This window comes from Carcharodon carcharias, chromosome 15, assembly GCF_017639515.1.
Source record: "Carcharodon carcharias isolate sCarCar2 chromosome 15, sCarCar2.pri, whole genome shotgun sequence".
Taxonomy (NCBI): domain Eukaryota; kingdom Metazoa; phylum Chordata; class Chondrichthyes; order Lamniformes; family Lamnidae; genus Carcharodon; species Carcharodon carcharias.
Window position 1 is genome coordinate 106680588 of NC_054481.1, and position 18075 is coordinate 106698662.

At 41.6% G+C, this 18075-nt stretch overlaps 1 protein-coding gene across 5 annotated transcripts in view; it reads right to left on the bottom strand.

Moving 5' to 3' along the window:
- Positions 1-17649, bottom strand: part of tmco4 (transmembrane and coiled-coil domains 4) — an 89212-nt gene extending 71563 nt beyond the window's left edge. For 2 of the 5 annotated variants that reach the window (XM_041206608.1, XM_041206604.1), the window contains exons 1-5: positions 16633-16752; positions 13292-13482; positions 10710-10884; positions 10523-10550; positions 4348-4486 (exon numbers count right to left, since the gene is read on the bottom strand). In XM_041206608.1, the coding sequence (XP_041062542.1) occupies positions 4348-4486; positions 10523-10550; positions 10710-10884; positions 13292-13482; positions 16633-16635 (536 nt within the window). In that variant the 5' untranslated portion in view covers positions 16636-16752. Of the gene's footprint in view, positions 1-4347; positions 4487-10522; positions 10551-10709; positions 10885-13291; positions 13483-13862; positions 14068-16632; positions 16753-17564 lie in introns of those variants that run through there. The other 3 variants (XM_041206607.1, XM_041206606.1, XM_041206605.1) reach the window with 3 other exon arrangements.
- Positions 17650-18075: the final 426 nt, after the last annotated feature.

Below are 18075 nucleotides of genomic sequence, written 5' to 3' on the forward strand. Positions count from 1 at the left end.
TATGCTAGCATATATATGAAATAGAAGCATCATAAAGCATTATATCTTCACAAACTCATTCGCAAGTTGATTCCCTGGCAGTCCACTGCTGTGCAATTTTGGTTACATGATTACCTTGAGCATCAAAAAGTGTTAGAAAATAAACAACCACACAGGTGATCAGTTGAATGTCACAATATTTGTATAGAGTGTATTGGTTAATTTGTTCCCGTTTGCATATAATAGCCTGACTGCTGCTTCAGGATTTCTATGAATCGCTAGTTAAAAACTCACCAGCTGGGGAAATCACATCTTTATCCAGCCCTACATGCAATTAATTCACAATATTTAAAAATGTGATACATGCACAGAAAACTAAGTGGGCTCCAGAACATGCCTGCCTCTGGCCACGTTGTTGCAGTACAGCTGCAACACTGGCATCTACCCAGCAATGTAGAGAATTGCCTAAGTATGTCCTATACACAAAAAGCAGGACAAATCCAATCCAGCAAATTACCACCCCATCATGCTACTCTCGATCATCAGTAAAGCGATGGAAGGGGTCATCAACAGTGCCATCAAGCAGCACTTGCTTAAAAATAACCTGCTCACTGATGCTCAGTTTGGGTTCCACCAGGATCGCTCAACTCCTGACCTCATTACAGCCTTGGTTCAAACATGGACAAAAGAGCTGAACTCCCGAAGTGAGGTGAAAGTGACTGCCCTTGAAATCAAGGCAGCATTTGACCGAGTGTGGCATCAAGGGGCCTTAGCAAAACTGGAGTCAATGGGAATCGGGGGAAAACTCTCCGCTCTTTAGAGTCATAGGTAGCACAAAGGAAGATGGTTGTGGTTGTTGGAGATCAATCATCTCAGTTCCAGGATATCACTGCAGGAGTTCTTCAGGGTCGTGTCCGAGGCCCAACCATCTTCAGCTGCTTCATCAATGATGTTTCTTCCATCATAAGGCCAGAAGTGGGAATGTTTGTTGTTGATTGCACAATGTTCAGCCCCCTTCACAACTGCTCAGGTACTGATGCAGTCCATGTCCAAATTCAGCATGACCTGGACAATTTCCAGGCTTGGGCTGACAAGTGGCGAGTAACATTTGCACCACACAACTGCCAGGCAATGACCATCTCCAACAAGAGAGAATCTAACCATCACCCCTTGATATTCAATGGCATTATCATCATTGAATCCCCCACTATAAACATCCTGGGGTTTATCATTGACGAGAAACTAAACTGAACTAGCCATATAAATACTGTGGCTACAAGAGCAGGTCAGAGGCTAGGAATCCTGTGGCGAGTAACTCATCTCCTGACTCCCCAAACCCTGTCCACTATCTCCAAGGCACAAGTCAGGAGTGTGATGGAATACTCTCCACTTGCCTGGATGAGTGCAGCTCCAACAGCACTCAAGTAGCTCAACACCATCTAGGACAAAGCAGCCTTCTTGATTGGCACTACACCCACAAACATTCACTCCCTCCATCACCGATGCACAGTGGCAGCAGCGCATACCATCTACAAGATGCGCTGCAGAAATTCACCAAGCCTCCTTAGACAGCACCTTCCAAACCTACAACCACTACCATCTAGAAGGACAAGGGCAGCAGATGCACGGGAACAGCACCACCTGGAAGTTCCCCTCCAAGCCGCTCAGCATCCTGATTTGGAAATATATCACCGTTCCTTCACTGTTGCTGGGTCAAAATCCTGGAACTCCCTCCCTAACAGCACTGTGGGTGCACCTTGCCACAGTGGTTCAAGAAGGCAGCTCACCACCACCTTCTCAAAGACAATTATGGATGGGCAATAAATGCTGGCCTTGCCAGTGATGCCCACATCCCATGAATGAATAAAAAAGATTATTTGAGGAAAAAACAGCTGAAATATAGCTAGAGTAAGATGCTAGGCAGAATGAAAATCACAGATGAAGTGCAAGCCCAGAGAACATAGCGTGCAATATCCTGTAGCATAAATGTAGCATAATTTTAATACTGTGGAATAGGGTTGTTCTTTCCATTTTTGCCAATTATTGACTGTTTTGTTCTCTAGATTCATATTCACCAAAAAGTGGATTGAGACTGCGCCAAACTCATTTCACTTAGAAGAGACTTTCAACCCATCAGTCAGGGTTTGGCTGACCCTGGATCCATGAGGAAAGGGCAAGGGTTCTAGGCCCCTGCACTTTTCAGACCATCAGAATTCAACATTTCATTTGAGAAAGCCACTGGTGACATTGAGCCAAAATCTAGCTAAACATTTTCATGTCACTGAGAAGGCAGGTTCATAATCACTGATTGAGCCACCCGAATCAGCTTTCAAAAATATGTGAATATTGTTTATGGTTATAAATGTTATAGTTAAAACGTCCTTTATTTGCCATAGTATGTAGCTTGTACGGGTGCAGTGGTTGGAGAAATTAAACAGGTCAAAAAGCCAAGATTCATGAAAGATCTTGCGTTATTAATTCTCTGAAGCTGTATCCCATTTAATCACAAGCTAATGTGCAGTAAGAACTTGTAATGAGTCTTATTGTACATTAGTTGTCAATCTTTGAATCATTGACAGAAGCCAGTCAGTGCTGGTTATATGCTGACTTGTGTAATTTGGGTGAAGGCCAATATTCCATTTTCAGTAGTTAAATATGAAGGACTGTTGCCAACTGGAAGTATCAATTCAACATTTGTAGATGGCACAATAGCCTGGTCGAATGTCAGTATCGTTCAGGGATTGAGATTGACTGCTGCTGCTGCCAAAAAGGAAAATTCAGACTGGCGTAGCAAGGGAGATTCTTCTAAAGTACATTGCTGGGCTGTAACACACATCCAATCTATGTTGCACCAGTAAGACTGAGTACAGGGAACTTTATTCTGCACCTGACAGTATACTGGACCTGGGTGTATTTCATGAGTCAGTGTCAAACCGCTTTACTCCGAAACTAACCCATTCGGAAATTTAGAGATGTCTAACTTTTTGGGAGCTGGGAGCACAATATATATGTCAAGGTCAGTGAGTGTGCCTCATAGGGCTAGGCATAACTGAAATGTCACACAGAAGAAACCGCAAAACTGCCCTGTGCACAGGTCTGGTCTCCATATTACAGAAAGGATATGGAGACATTGGAGAAGGTGGAAAATAGATTTACAAAGATGATACCAAAACTGAGAGGTTATAACCATCAGGAAAGACTGAATAATTAGGTTGGGGTTCTATTCTCACAAAAACTGAAGGCTAAGGAGTGACCTAACAGTGGCTTTTAAAAATATGAAGTGGTTTGATAGGGCAGACATAGAAAAGATCTTTCCATTTGTGGAGAGTCCAAAACTAGGGGTCATAAATATAAGGTAGTCACCAATAAATCCTCAAAGAAATACTGGAGAAACTTCTTTATTCACAGAGTGGTGAGAATATGGAACCTGCTGCCATGTAGAGTAATTGAGGCAAATAACACTGATGGCTTAAGGGGAAGCTGGATAAACACCTAGGGAAGAAAGGATACAATAACAAGAACTTAAATGCTGATACACCGAAATGAAGGTGGGAGGCGGTTCATGTGGAGCATGAATACTAGCACAGACTAGTTGGACTGAATGGCCTTTTTCTATGCTGTAAAATCTATATAATTCTATGTAATTGCATACACTGCCCCCTTCTAGCACCCAATCTTTAATGTTGTGCTGTTGAGCTTAGCCACTTGTTTGGGTGTGAATGAAAGTATCAAGGGAATACACATGCATGTACACGCAGACACAAAGATTTAATATATGCTTTGCTAAGTTATGAACTGAACAATTGGTGGAACTCTTGCAGAACAAAAGAAAACTGCAGACACACTCTAGTGACTTTTTAAACTGCAATATAGTTTTAGGACTGATGAGAGAATTATAAAACAACTGTAAAAACCTGAGTGCTTTTTAATCATCATTCAACCCCCTTGATTGGACAAAGCACATAATCACTTCATTGTTATCTGAATCTCCTGATCACTCTCCACCCAATTACCTTCAAAACCCTGTCAAACTGTGTACAAAGCACAGAACCAAACAATCTTCAAATGACCCAGACAGATATACAGTTGTGCTCAAGGTCAAATAGGAATATTTTGCAGTGATGGCATTTTGTTTTGTGCTTTGATTATTTATACATTTCTTGTACATTTACAAAATTGTGATCTCACCCTATTTCCCTCCCAAAGAAAATAAATCAAAATCCACGATTCATAAATGATGCTGTTTGAAAATAGGGCTGATTATTCAGGGCTGTGTGTTTCTCTGTTTAAGCATGTAGGCTGTTATTTCTCTATTACAGAACATACTGAAATTGTGAAATGCTTTATAAGTCTAGGTTTTCCTCTTACTCTGACTCTGTTTCTGTTTCTTTATGTTCTTTCAGACTTTCTACCAATGATTCCTCAAAGATCTCCAGTTCTTCAAACGAAATTCGCAAGAGCCATGTGATGTGACGAATGAGGACCCTTGCACGTGCGTCATAATATCCTGCAACACAAACATGGAATGTTGAATGCTGCATTCCAGTTAGAAAACTCTGGCACAGTTACAACTTTTAATGCTTTGGATCAGCATTATCTAGATGTACTGTGTTGGAAAACAAGCAATGGGTTTGACCTTGGGTAGGTCCAAGTTTGTAAACAGATCTTACAAATGATTCTGCATCGAACAACATAGGCCAGAATCACACTGCCCGGAGTGAGGCTGAGCACTACAGATCTGGATTGTGCTCTCTGGTGGGAGACTGAGTGTATTGGCCAGTGTAAATCCATGTGTGCACTGCCCTGGATACTACTGTAGACTATCCTTACCAGGCTCAAAATTAATATATGAATTGATTAATAAAATGAAAATACATGATTTCCATCAACTGGTATTTTGATAAATTCAATTAGATCAAGGGAAGGCATGATAGTTCGCATACTGGAACCATCAGCAAATCCTCCTCTAATACCACATCAACCGTCAATCTGACCCACTCTCCTTGAAAACCTACACCACAGTGATCCAACCATCAGACCAAAGAGCAAGAGTGTGGGACAAGCAAACAGTTCATTTTGTATCTTGGAATAAAGCATGGCACAAAAATACAATGTGTGTCAGCTGTGGCTCAGTTGGTGGCATTCTCAGCCCTGAGTCACAAGGTTCTGGGCTCATGTCCCACTCCAGGGTTTGAGCACAAAAATCTACGCTGACACGCCGGTTCGGTAATAAGGGAGCACTGCATTGTTGGAGGCACCGTCTTTTGGATGAGATGCTAAACCGAGGCCCCATCTGCAAGCTTGGATGCGTGTTAAAGATCCCATGGCACTATTTCAAATAAGAGCAGGGGAATTATCCCTAGAGTCCTGGCCAATATTTATCCCACGATCAGCATCACTGAAAAAAAACAGATTTCTTAGTCATTATCACATTGCTGTTTGTGGGAATTCACTGTTAGCAAATTGGTAGCTGCGCTTCCAACATTACAACAGAGACTACCCTTTAAAAATACACATCGGCTGCAAAGCACTTTGAGATGCCCAGTGAAAAATGCTATATAAATGCAAGTCTTTCTTTACTCTGGGACATAAAATGACTCTCTTGTCCCACACATTCACTAGGACAGTAAAAAGCTAAATTTTCCCACACTCAACCACCAGCTTAAGACCACCCACTGATGACAGTTTGATCTTCTCTCCAGTGATCCCTGATCAATAATTTTACCACCCTATTCGCAAACCACTCCTGAAATGTTGGTGGTGTAATGAGGTAAAGTCAGCCCCTTTTACAGTATTATTGTTAGGTTGTGCAGGATTAGTCCTGTGAAGCTTGTACTTGGCTAAACATCTACCCCAAACTGGTACATTTTGTTTTCTCTTTGTCCTGTGCTGTTCTACAGATAGGCGTAAGGTCAAAAGGTGCTAAAGCCTTCACCAAGACACTACACAGTACTGTGGCAAATTCTTTACTTTCTAAAGTGAATGTTCCTGTCATAAGCACAGACAACAAAATACATGCAAAAAATGTACACAAAGGAGTTTTTAAACATGATATTTAATGATAATAAACATTAAAAATCTTTGTGCTTATCAAGGTGAGGAATTTCTATGAATGTTTTTTATTCTAGGTACTTGGTATCAGCTGGGACAAAGTCCACCTGTTTAGCCACATTATGAATGCAACTTCCATGGCTATCAAGTCCTGGAGTGGGAGCTTCTGGCCCAGAGGTAAGGACATTACCAGTGCACTACAAGACCCCTAAAGAGCTTTCTAACCTAATTCCACTTTGCAGCTCTTGATCCATATGCTTGTATGTTATGACACTTCTAATGATTATCCATGTACTTTTTAATGAAATGGGGCTTTCAGCCTCTATGCTTCTGCCACCCTTTCAGGCAGTGAGTTCCAGGCTTCCACCACCCTCTGGGTGAAAATATTTCACCTCAACTTCCCTCTAATCCCTCGACCAATTACTTTAAATCTATGCCCCCACCCCGCCCCACCTCTGTTACTGACAGGGAAATAGGTCCTGCTTATTTGCTCTGTCATGGCCCTTCATAATTTTATGCACCTCAATTAAATATTCTGTCAGCTGACTCTGTTCCAAATAAAACAACCCCAGCCTATCCAAACTTTCTTCATAATTAAAAATCTCCAGGCATGGGCAACATATTTGTAAATCTCCAGAGATCACATCCTTCTTGTAATATGGTGATCACAATGTATGCAGCACGTTGGCTGCAGCCTAACTAGTGTTTTACAAGGTTATAGCATATCTGCCCTGCTCTTATATTTTATGCCTCGGCTAATGAAAGTGCCTTCTATGCATTCTTAACCACTTTATCTATCTGTCCTACCTGCAGGATATGCGGACATGCACTCTAAAGTCCCTCTACTCCTCTACTTCTCATTAAATGGCCACTCATTGTGTATTCCCTTGCCTTGTTTGCCCTCCCCAAAAGCACTGCCTTACACTTCTCCAGAGTGAATCCATGTTCACCGCCATTGACTAACCTGTGCCTTTCTAACAACAATTTTTTCCAATAGTCTACCCAACACCAAGGTTAGGCTGACTGGCCTGTGATTACTTAGTCTATCCTTTTCTGCCTTTTTAAACAAAGATACAATGTTATCAGTCCTCCAGAAACATGCCCGTTAGCTAGACAGGATTGGAAAATGATGGTCCTCTCTCCTACAGGATGGTGGGTGGTGCTGATGGCGGTGGTGGTGGGGGGAGATGTTGTAGATGTTGTACAGAAATTCTAAAATGTGGCCCATATGTCAGTGTGGGAGGCATTGTCACAGGAGCCTATTAAAAGGATGCAGAATGGTGTTGGTTTCCTTTGTTGCTTTGGCTATCTCACACTTGGTGTGTGAAGCCAATGAAGAATATTTGTAATGAAAACGCTGGTAATACTCAGCAGGTTTTGGCAACATACGTGAAGAGAAATAGATTTAATATTTCAGGCCTGTGACCTTTCATCGAAACTGGGAAAAGGTAAAACTGCAATAAGTTTTGAGCAAGGTGGGTGGGACAAGGACAAAAGATCTGTGAAAGGGTGAAAGACAGGAGAGTTGAATGACAGAAGAATTAGTCTTCCAGGGTCAAAGAGAATGGTGGTGCGGCAAGAAAAGAAACAAGGAAATATTTATAATCTCGTCTTTGTATAAGTTCTTTCTTCTTTTCTTCTTAAGTTTGAAATATTCAGTCCTACACGCTTGCTCTTCTCCCTATATACTCACTCTGTTGAAAATAAGACTCACTGAATTATCCCCTAATGAAATTCATTTTTTCCACAGGTCCTTTTCTTTTCTCTCCTTTCCATTCATGGGCAATTTTTCACCTGTCCTCCTCGTCTCCTGAAGGCTTCAGCCCCTTGGTGACTTAGTTACACAGGTGCCAAGCATCTCAGATGCACAACTGGTCATTCTTTAGTTACTTCTTGCCCCCCTGAATTCAAGATGCTTCTGGAAGACTTTTTATTTAGGGTGCACAGCAGTGTTTGCATCAAGCATCCCCAGGTCATGGGCATCATGTATCAGATGTAGATTAGTCATGTGCTGTTGCACATGTTAGATACAGTAACATCTCATGAACATTTCATGTAACCTTCCTCACTCTAAGTCCCAAGCATTAAACTTTTCTTGTGCTAACAGACGTTGTATGCATTGCCATTATTTTTTTGCCTTTCAAGTTTACAGCATTCCCAATGTTTTCTTCTCCCCGTAATATTACTTTTTGTTCAATGTCACAGGTGGGGAAGTAAGTGGCTCACTTAAAACCAGGAACTGGGTCAAGGTTTGTGACATTACAGAATCAGTTAAATCACTACCCCAGTATAGAACTCAATTTATTGGAATCCTGAGCTTTGTTCAATTCCTCCCAGGTTAGTTACTTTCTCAATCAATTTATCAAAACAGCAGCTTTGAAGCTTTTCTGCAATCAGGCTGGCAATTTACAAACCATATCCATACTTTGGTGATTTTCTGCATCAGGAAAATGTCCAAGGCTAATCCCAAAAGCAGCTGCTGCATTATTAATTTCAAGCCAGGGTTATGAGGCTCTTCTATGAATAATGATGACCTGATTCAGAATGTTTTGCAATGCAACAATCGAAAAGCCATAGCTTGCAGGAGAAAATTCAATATTTCAGGCACCAACAAAAACTCAACTTCACGTTATCAGAACACTCAGCATTTTATGATTCTACAATAAATAAATCATTTGCAATTTTTCATTTTACAATGCCAGATTTGTTGCTTTAGAGAAATCCCTTCCTTCCCCCACTGTAGATCCACATCCTATGATGCCTTCACTCAGCTGGATTGAAATTGGAGTTTGTGGGGAGAATTTGTCATAGTCAAAATTACTTGTGCTGCAAATACCAATAAAGGACCTTCAGAATATTCCAAAGATGAGTGGTGATCATTCTGACGCCAATGAATCCTGCACTCTGGGTGAAGACGTGTCAAAACAAACACTATGCCAGCACAGGGTAAGGGAGAGACTGCCACAGCATTGGAGAGGGAAGGAATGGCATGGCATGAGGAGCTGCAGGGACTGCTCCACAATCAGAAAGCAGTTATTTGTAGGCCCAAAAATGTTAAACCTCTTCAGAGTGCTGATGTTGGCTTTCTATACAAGCTAAAAAGGGAACAACAACTTGTATTTATACAACGCTTTTAATGTAGTAAATCATCCCAAGGCATTTACAAGAGATTCACAGGTCAAAGAAGCTCATGGGCTGTCTCTTAGACATCACTGTTATAGTAGCAATGGAATTGTTAACAAATGTATACACCCATGTTTCATGTATATATGGTCATGATATTGAATATTAAGGTCAAATTGATCCAGGCCCTGTAGCACAGAGGTATGGGTGTATAGGCATAGTGCTAACGGTCCCATAACCAAGATGAGACGCTTGCATGATGGAAAAGGGCTGGAGCCAATCTTGTTTAGGAGAGGGAAATCTAAGAGCATATATATGAATTTATTGAATTTTTATGCATGATTTATTATTAAGGGTATATAACGTGGTGTGCCAGGAACAATCATGGCAGCTATATGATACAGAATAATGTGGATAAAAGCAAAGAACTGTGGAAGCTGGAAATCCAAAACAAAAACAAAAATAAAAATACCTGGAAAAACTCAGCAGGTCTGACAGCATCTGCGGAGAGGAACACAGTTAATGTTTCGAGTCCGTATGACTCTTCAACAGAACTAAGGAAAAATAGAAGAGAGGTGAAATATAAGCTGGTTTAAAGCGGGTGGGACAGGTAGAGTTGGATAGAGGGCCAGTGATAGGTGGAGATTGCCAAAAGATGTCATAGACAAAAGGACAAAGAGGTGTTGACAGTGGTGATATTAGCTAAGAAATGTGCTAATAGGTGACATTAAGGGTAGAAAGCAGGACGAGCAAGGTACAGATAGCCATAGTGGAGGGGGGGGGGGGAGAGGTGGATAAAACATTATTTTGATTTGAAGGGCCATTATTGTGATGGAAGAATCAGAAATGACACTATAGAGATGTTTCCAGGATCTGCTTCCTGATTCTAGAATCTCATTGGTTGAATAGCTAGACTGAAATGACAATTGCAGCGGTTCCCAAACCATGGGTTGCAACCACCCCCACTGGGGTTGTGGGACAATTATTTGGGGTCATGAGCTCCAAGCAGAGACTCTGGTGGGACAATTGTGGGATCAATGCTGAGGCTGCATTATTCGAATGCATGGTTCTTACCTCCAAGGCCCCATCAGAGTGCAAAATGGTTGTGGGCAAAAGTATCAGTCCCCGCTCAACAATTCTTCAAACCCCCCACCATCATTCCCATTCTCACTCTGGGGTTGCACCAATTTCTAAGAATTAAAATGAGGTCACAGTGAGAAAAAATTTAGGAAACACTGGACTATGGTCTCCAGTTCAGTGATTTGATTAGTAGAAGGGGAGGGATGTTACAACACAACATATAAACTCATTTAACTGCTGTGCGTTTCCAGCATTTTCTGCTTTTACGGTTACAGAATCCAGAACTCACCATCTTTCAGTGAAAAGGAAACAAGGTCCTGAAACAGAAGGGCAAAAATTAGATTGAATGTTTGAGCTCTTCCAAAATAAAAGAAAACATTTCACAGAAATTTTCACACAAACCAAGAAAACAATCAAAAATACGATAAGGGAATGCAGGCACAACAGCACAAAAGGATGCCAAACAGAATATGTACCTGAGTGATTAGAATTGGACTGTCCTTCAAAGCCAGTTCTTTTAGCAGGAGGTCTGCAAATGTGTCTGTTCCTTCGCCTCCCATTCCATTGGCAAAAGCCTCCATGACGGGCAAGACAGATTCTGAAAGCTGCAGCCAATGTACAAGCCCTTCAATAAATTTCATTCTGAACTGTCTACAAAACCAAAGAAATGTATTTAGTGACCTTTCTTTAATAAGATTTGTAAATAAAACTGTCTAGTACATACAAGTATACATACATGCATAATATGCAAGCATGCATATAAACATGTATACTAACAGACCTACTTTTATGCACATGTGCAGTCACACAAACATACCCATGTACATGCATGCATGTACACTGACTCAACACTATGAAACGTACTTGTGCATTTGTACACATGCATCTCCTACAGATCAATCTGTAAACCCTTTAAAGACTAACTAACAGCTTCAAAGAATACTACTGAAGAAAGAGAAATTTCTAAGCGTTTCGCCTTGCACTCATCAGGATACCTCGCAAGAAAACCAATTTAAGTGGAAAACAACTATTTTTACTGTATGTGAAGAGAGTGCTGATTGGTTGGCAAGTGGTGTTGCACCAGTGATGGTTACTGACAGTTAAATGGAGAATGCACCAATGATGGTTACTGACAGTTAACTGCCAAGCATTGTTTGAAATTTAAACCAGGCAGCTTGACCCTGATTAGTCAAGGAATGAGTCAGCGAATGGCTCACTTATTTTGTTTAGATGAAACAGGCACAATGTGTGTACATAACTAAAAACATAAAATGCTGGAAAACTTCAGCAGGCCTGGCAGCATCTGTGGAGAGAGAAACAGAGTTAACATTTCAAGTCCATATGACTCTTCTTCATTCGGCCTTGAAATGTTAACTCTGTTTCTCTCTCCACAGATGCTGCTAGACCTGCTGAGATTTTCCAGCATTTTATGTTTTTATTTCTGATTTCCAGCAACCGCAGCATTTTGCTTTTATTGTAATGAATGTACATGTTCTTTCTGTCTGCAAAGAACAGGACCCTGTGTATTAATATATGTAGCTTCCAGTACACGCAAGTGCGCCACACTGCGAGCCCAACTGAAAATCTTAAATTGGTTGTCAACGTAATTCTTAGCACAGAGAGCATTATTTAACAAACATCCAATCGCAGAATCACATCTAATGTTGGACACTGACAGCATCCTAGAATAAGCTGACAACCAATTATCTGAAGAGGAAAAAAATTGCAAGATTATAGGAAAAGGCAAGGGAGTGGCATTAGGTAAGTTGCTCTTGCAGAGAACAGGCAGACACAGACATGACAGGCTGAATGGCCTCCTCCTGTGCTGACCATTCCACGAAATGAGTCCTGGATTTAGACCGATGGTACGTGAAAACGAGGAGTTAGACTGAAAGCTCTGTGGGACATGGGTTTGTCATAGCCTAAATTGCAAGGTTACCCAATGTTGCATCACTTTTATTACAGTACATAAAAGCACAATTAGTAACAGTGGTGACTTAGAAATTACAGGAGGAGGATATAACTTCTGAAGCACATACTTGCAAACATTTTGTAACTTGACAAGTGATTAGCTGCATTTAATTCCATTTTGGAATCTACTGCGATTCTGAAAGCACACCTCAGTATTTTCTATTTAAGGAAAACAAATCATTTCAATCCCACTTAGTTCCAAACCATGGCAATTCCACATGTTTAGTGGCATGAAATGATCAAATGAAGCTAGTTAATACGTTCACACCAGGGAACATCTACCTTGTCTCAAAAAAACAGTCGCAACCAGCATCAAAGAAAATAAAGTTTGCATAACTCAACAGCGGGATATAATTCAGAAAGTGGCTTTTGAAGATAATACAAGGGTTTTAGAAGCTGCATTTTTGAACCTTGTTGTATATGAACCTTGCTGGGGACAAACTCTAAACAAACACACCCATAACCGAGAGCTTAGTTTATTTTTTTCTGCCTCAAATCTAGATAACAAACAATGGGAGAAAATAACACTGATGAATTAGTTTCAGTCCTACCATTCAATTTATCTGCTTCCAACCATAGTCTTGCTTTCTCAATGATCTGCTTGGTTAATACTGATAGCCTCCAATACCAGTGAGAAATCGTAACAGTTGGGTTGAAAGCTAACGTTCAGCACATATCAACATGCTCATAAATGTACACAAACACACACAGGTTTGTGGATCAGTTCAGCTTGCTTAGAACCTCTCCAAATTTAGTACTTAAAGGAGACAGTTGATCGCAGGGCATTGTACAAAATGGAAATCCACTAGAAACTGATCCTGGGCTTGGCAGCTGCCCCATATGGACTGGTCTCAATTTCCATCCCTGGTCTGGACTAAGTTATCCGAACTCAGTTAGGGCTGGAGTAGAACTACAATAAGTGGCCTCTGCCCCAAGGTTAAGGTAAGCGAAAAGAAAACTCAGCTTGAATTCCATCGTCTGATTGCTATTCAGTGTTCCTTGCTGGAAGTCTGTGTGCATAACGGATGTTGAACTAAGACACTCAGTATTAAGCTGCTGTGTTAGCGTCTTACATCAGAGTACTAACCTGTGTTCTTCTTCGGAAAACAACAATGACAATGTAACACCACACAGGCCGCCATACGCAAACCTTCCTGGTTCACTCAGTAGTCGGCCAACCAACTCCAGTGGTTCTTTCTCTTCACCTGAGCAGTTCATCTTCACAGGGCTGTGAGCTGCTCTGAACTGGTCAGTGGTGTGGACATTTTCAGCTGGTATCTGAGAAAAGGAAGTTTTTTAACAAAAAAATTAAACAACAAAAATAAAGAGAAAAGCAAGAATAGCATTAACATGAAACAACTGCCACACCTTTTCCTGATGATTATTCTGCAATAAGTTGGTGGCAATAAATCACATTCGTTAATTGTTCTGTGTGGATAACAATTTTCAACACTGCATCCATACTGATAGATATTGCCAACAGTAAACTGAACTTAAAAAAGCCCCCATGGAAGTTACATTATGAACCACAGAATATACCAAATGCAGCAGTGTGTTTTCAAATTGAACTCTTCAGTTAACAGTAATAACTCAGTTATGACTCAACCATCACTCTTGGAGCTAAAAATGTCACCTGAACTCCTTAATCAGACCATTACCTTCTAATGAGATCCAGGTATTGTTCCATATTGAAATGTTCCATTCAGTTTTGAGCATGCATACTCAACTGCAGCATAGCAAATCTCAGTACGGAAACAGGAACTTCTTACAATGTTCCTCAAACTTGAGGCTGTGAAAAATTCAGCTCACAGTGTGGTTCATTAACCTTATGAGTAGGTTGTGACCTTCAAATTCACAGATGCCCTGCAGCAAAGTGTAAAATATGATCCAACTGTAAAAAAGTTGCTCAAAACAAGCTCCACAAGTCAGTGAGGGCTGCATCAATCCAGTACTCAAACTTGAGGAGGACTAGATTTTCATTAACAGCTGAGGTTAAAGAAATCTTAGTTTACTGCATTTCCCTAAGTAACTGCTATGTACGATCAATTGGCGAGTGAACGATTTCCAATAACACACACAGACTCCTGACACACAGAAAGGGGATTATTTGCGTGCTACAATAACTCAAGTGAGCTTCAGAATGGAGCGAAGGCTTCTGAGGATAAGTTTCTCACAACAGTTGTTAAAATGCATTCAGTTAAACAGTCAAAGATCCAGAATCCACAGAGCCCCATCTCAAATATGACCAACCTCCCTGGCTCCACACCCCAGAGCCAGTTCAAGGGGCTGCATGAATTTTACATGACACATTTTTGCACACTGATCTCAAACAAGGTTGACTGGTCCTTAATTGTCCATGAACCACCTCCTGCTTAGGTACTACAAGTGGAGTATCCTTTACGCATGCATCTAAAAACCGAACACATCCAAAAACCGAACACTTTTTACACGGGAAGTCTGTGACCCAAGCCAACATGAACCTCGCCGATCAGACCTGACCTTTATCGCGGAAAGTCTTGTTGTTTGCGTTACCTTTTGATTTTTGCGGCTATTTAGTGCTTTTATTTTACTATGTCAAATTTGTAGACGATAGCTAGCCTGGGCTTAGGCTACTGTAATGTCAGTAGGTGAGGCTTACTGTATACACAGTAGACATATCACATCCGAAAACCAAAAATTTCTGAATACTGAAATGCAATCAGCCCCAAGGGTTTCAGATAATGGATGCAGAGATAATCAGTACTGTAAGTTTGTGGGTATTAAATATCTTGATGAAAGAAAGTACATGAATTTATATAGCACCTGTCACTACCTCAGGATGTCCCAAAACACTTTACAGCCATTTAAATACTTTTAAAGTGTAGTCACTGTTGCAGTGTAAAAACGACTATAGACAATTTGCACACAGCAAGTTCTCATGAGCAGCAATGTAATAATGACTAAATAATCTGTTTTCAAGATGTTGGTTGCAGGATAAATATTGGTCAGGGGAATTTCCCTGATCATCTTTCAGATCTAATTAAGAGGGCAGACGGGATCTCAGTTTAACATCTCATATGAAAGATAACACCTTCAAGATAACAACACTCTGTCAGTCTTTCACTGAAGTGTCAGCTTGGATTATGTGTTCAAGTCTCCAGAGTGAGGCCTGATCCCACAACCTTCCAACTGAGGCTGCCAATGAATCAAGGCTGACACCTTTTAGTGCTGGATTTTAACACTGGGCCTGCCAGATCTCATTAAGGGTTATGACACTTCATTGTTAAAGATGTGCCTGGTATGGACCAAGCAGTCGAATAGAATCCCCAAAATAAATGACTTGCCCCATGATAGGAAGTGATTTCAGTCAACAGGGAACAGGTAATGGACTGTGAACAAGTTTTGTAGAAGAAAGGAGATATGGAGAGCAGGATTCTCTACTTCTGACAAACCCTTCCTGTACTTTCATAAAATCTAATACACTTGGATAGCAAGCTCATTTGAGGCCTCAGGGCCTCAGTTGTCTCTGCCCTTTTGCAAGTCGCTCCAGACCCATGTGAGGGTCCAGTGCTCAGGGTTATGAACCATGTGAATGTTTTCCCATGGTGATGGCGGAAGAGCTGTGGTGAAATTCACAAGCTTCACATCCTATTCAACCTGGACCAAGTTTCACATCAAACATGATATCAACAAGGTCTCAAACATCCACTACCACAAGCTTTGTACATAGAAATGCAGAAAATCTACTGCCCTACAGGAGGAGGCCATTTGACCCATCATGTCCATGCCAACTGAAAAATAATTTTCCAGCTCTTGGTCTGAGCCTTGTAGCTTAGAGCATTTCAAATGCATATCCAAATTCTTTTTAAATGCATGGAAAACGTCTGCCTCTATCACCCTTTCAGGCAGTGAGCTCCAGACACTCATCGTTTACTGGGTGAAATAGTTTCATAAGAACATAAGAAATAGGAGCAGGAGTAGACCACATTGCACATTGAGCCTGCTCCACCATTCAATACGACCATGGCTGACCTTGGGCTTCAACTCCATTTTCCGGCCCACTCCCTATATCCATCCCTTAATTCCCTGAGACCCCAATAATCTGTCAAACCCAGCCTTAAACGTATTCAACAATGGAGCATCCACAACCTTCTGGGGTAGAGAATTCCAAAAATTCACAATCTGTTGAGTGAAATTTCCCCTCATCTCAGTCCTAAATGATCGGCCCCTTATCCTGAGACTGTGTCCCTGTGTTTTAGATCCCCCTGATCAATAGAAACAATCTCTCAGTGCCCACCCTATCAAGAATGTTTGGCAGCTTTAGATTTGACTACTCAAAAGCTTTCCTTGCTGAGCAAGTCAGTGCTCTATACAAGCTGACTGTTAGCCTAGGAGATGCTTTGCACTCAATGTGAAATCATTTCAATATTTTATAAAGATCATTTTTACCATCGGCTCCTATGTTCTGTCCCTCTGGCAATACGAGATGGGATCTTGTTTCCCTGTTTTTTTTAAATCCTCAATAGTGGTTTCAGTTGATAGAAACAAGCTAGCAATTTACCTTTGAAGCTAAGTGTAAAAAAACACATAAATGATTTGCACCCTGTCATCAACTTGCCAATGAGTTGGATTAAAAAAAGGAAGCTTCATTGCACACATTAGTTTCACAGCAAACTTTGGTGCCATCAAAAACATATGGTGACTAATTGGTTATGTGCAGTGCACCAAGCTCCACATTGGAGGCTACAAGAGGTTGTAATAGAGGATGGAGCAGAAAGTGCGACCTAAGGCTTCTCATGGCATTGAACCTGGAATCTACTTGTATAAACAAAATGAATTTTCCAATCAGATTTGGATTCAATGGTCACAAATTCAGCAAACAAGTGGCATCAGTTGGGTATTTGGCCTGCGGAGAGCATTACTGCTTTCTGTATTCATCAAGGGGCTGTGGGTATTATTCAGCATATTTTCCCAAGATGAGGGCAGTTATTATTCTGACTGAGGGAGCGGGTTACTCGGGATATTTACATTTAGTTATTATTGCAGGTGGACTATTTACTCAGGTTGCTCCCTGTATTTACCTGAGGGCAGGTGGGTATTATTGAGTGATTTCCCGATAAAGGCAGACAACACTTTAGACTATTTATCTGTGTGAAGAGGAGGTTAGGCTCACATCAGCAGCAGTAGTAGCAGTTAGTCACTTAATTAGTTAACACCAGCTTTGGCCCGTGTTCCCTAACCGAGCCTCCGGTACAAAAAGCGACTCGGGCCCTGGGGAGGGATGGGTTAGAGGAACCTCCGGGGTCCGGGGACACCGAGCCGCTCGCTAGGCCGCGGCCTCAGGCTGCAGTTGGGAGTGGGCCCAGGGTGGGAACGATTACCTGCAGGAGGCTAGCTCCGGGTTTCCGCCGCTTCCGCTCATCCGGCAGGAGCGCGCACGTACAGGGCCCCCAGCGCGGGCGGGGGAGGGGCGCGCCCAATGGGCAGTCGGGAACGCGCGTGCCTGGGGGAAAGTGAATGGTTTCAATCTGAGGCACAGGCGGGTTCAATTCATTTATAAATAATTCTGATCCTTTTTGCACGGGAACTCACAGAATTGACATCCTTTATAAAGTATGACGCCCAGAACTTTTTTTTAATTCATTCAGGGGATGTGTGCATCACTGGCTGGGCCAGCATTTATTGCTCATCCCTAATCACCCTTGAGAAGGTGGTGGTGAGCTGCATTCTTGAACCGCTGCAGTCCATGTGGTGCAGGTACACCCACAGTGCTGGTAGGAAGGGAGTTCCAGGATTTTGACCCAGTGGCAGTGAAGAAGCAGCGATATATTTCCAAGTCAGGATGGTGAGTGATTTGAAAGGGAACTTCCAGGTGGTGGTTTTCCCATTAAT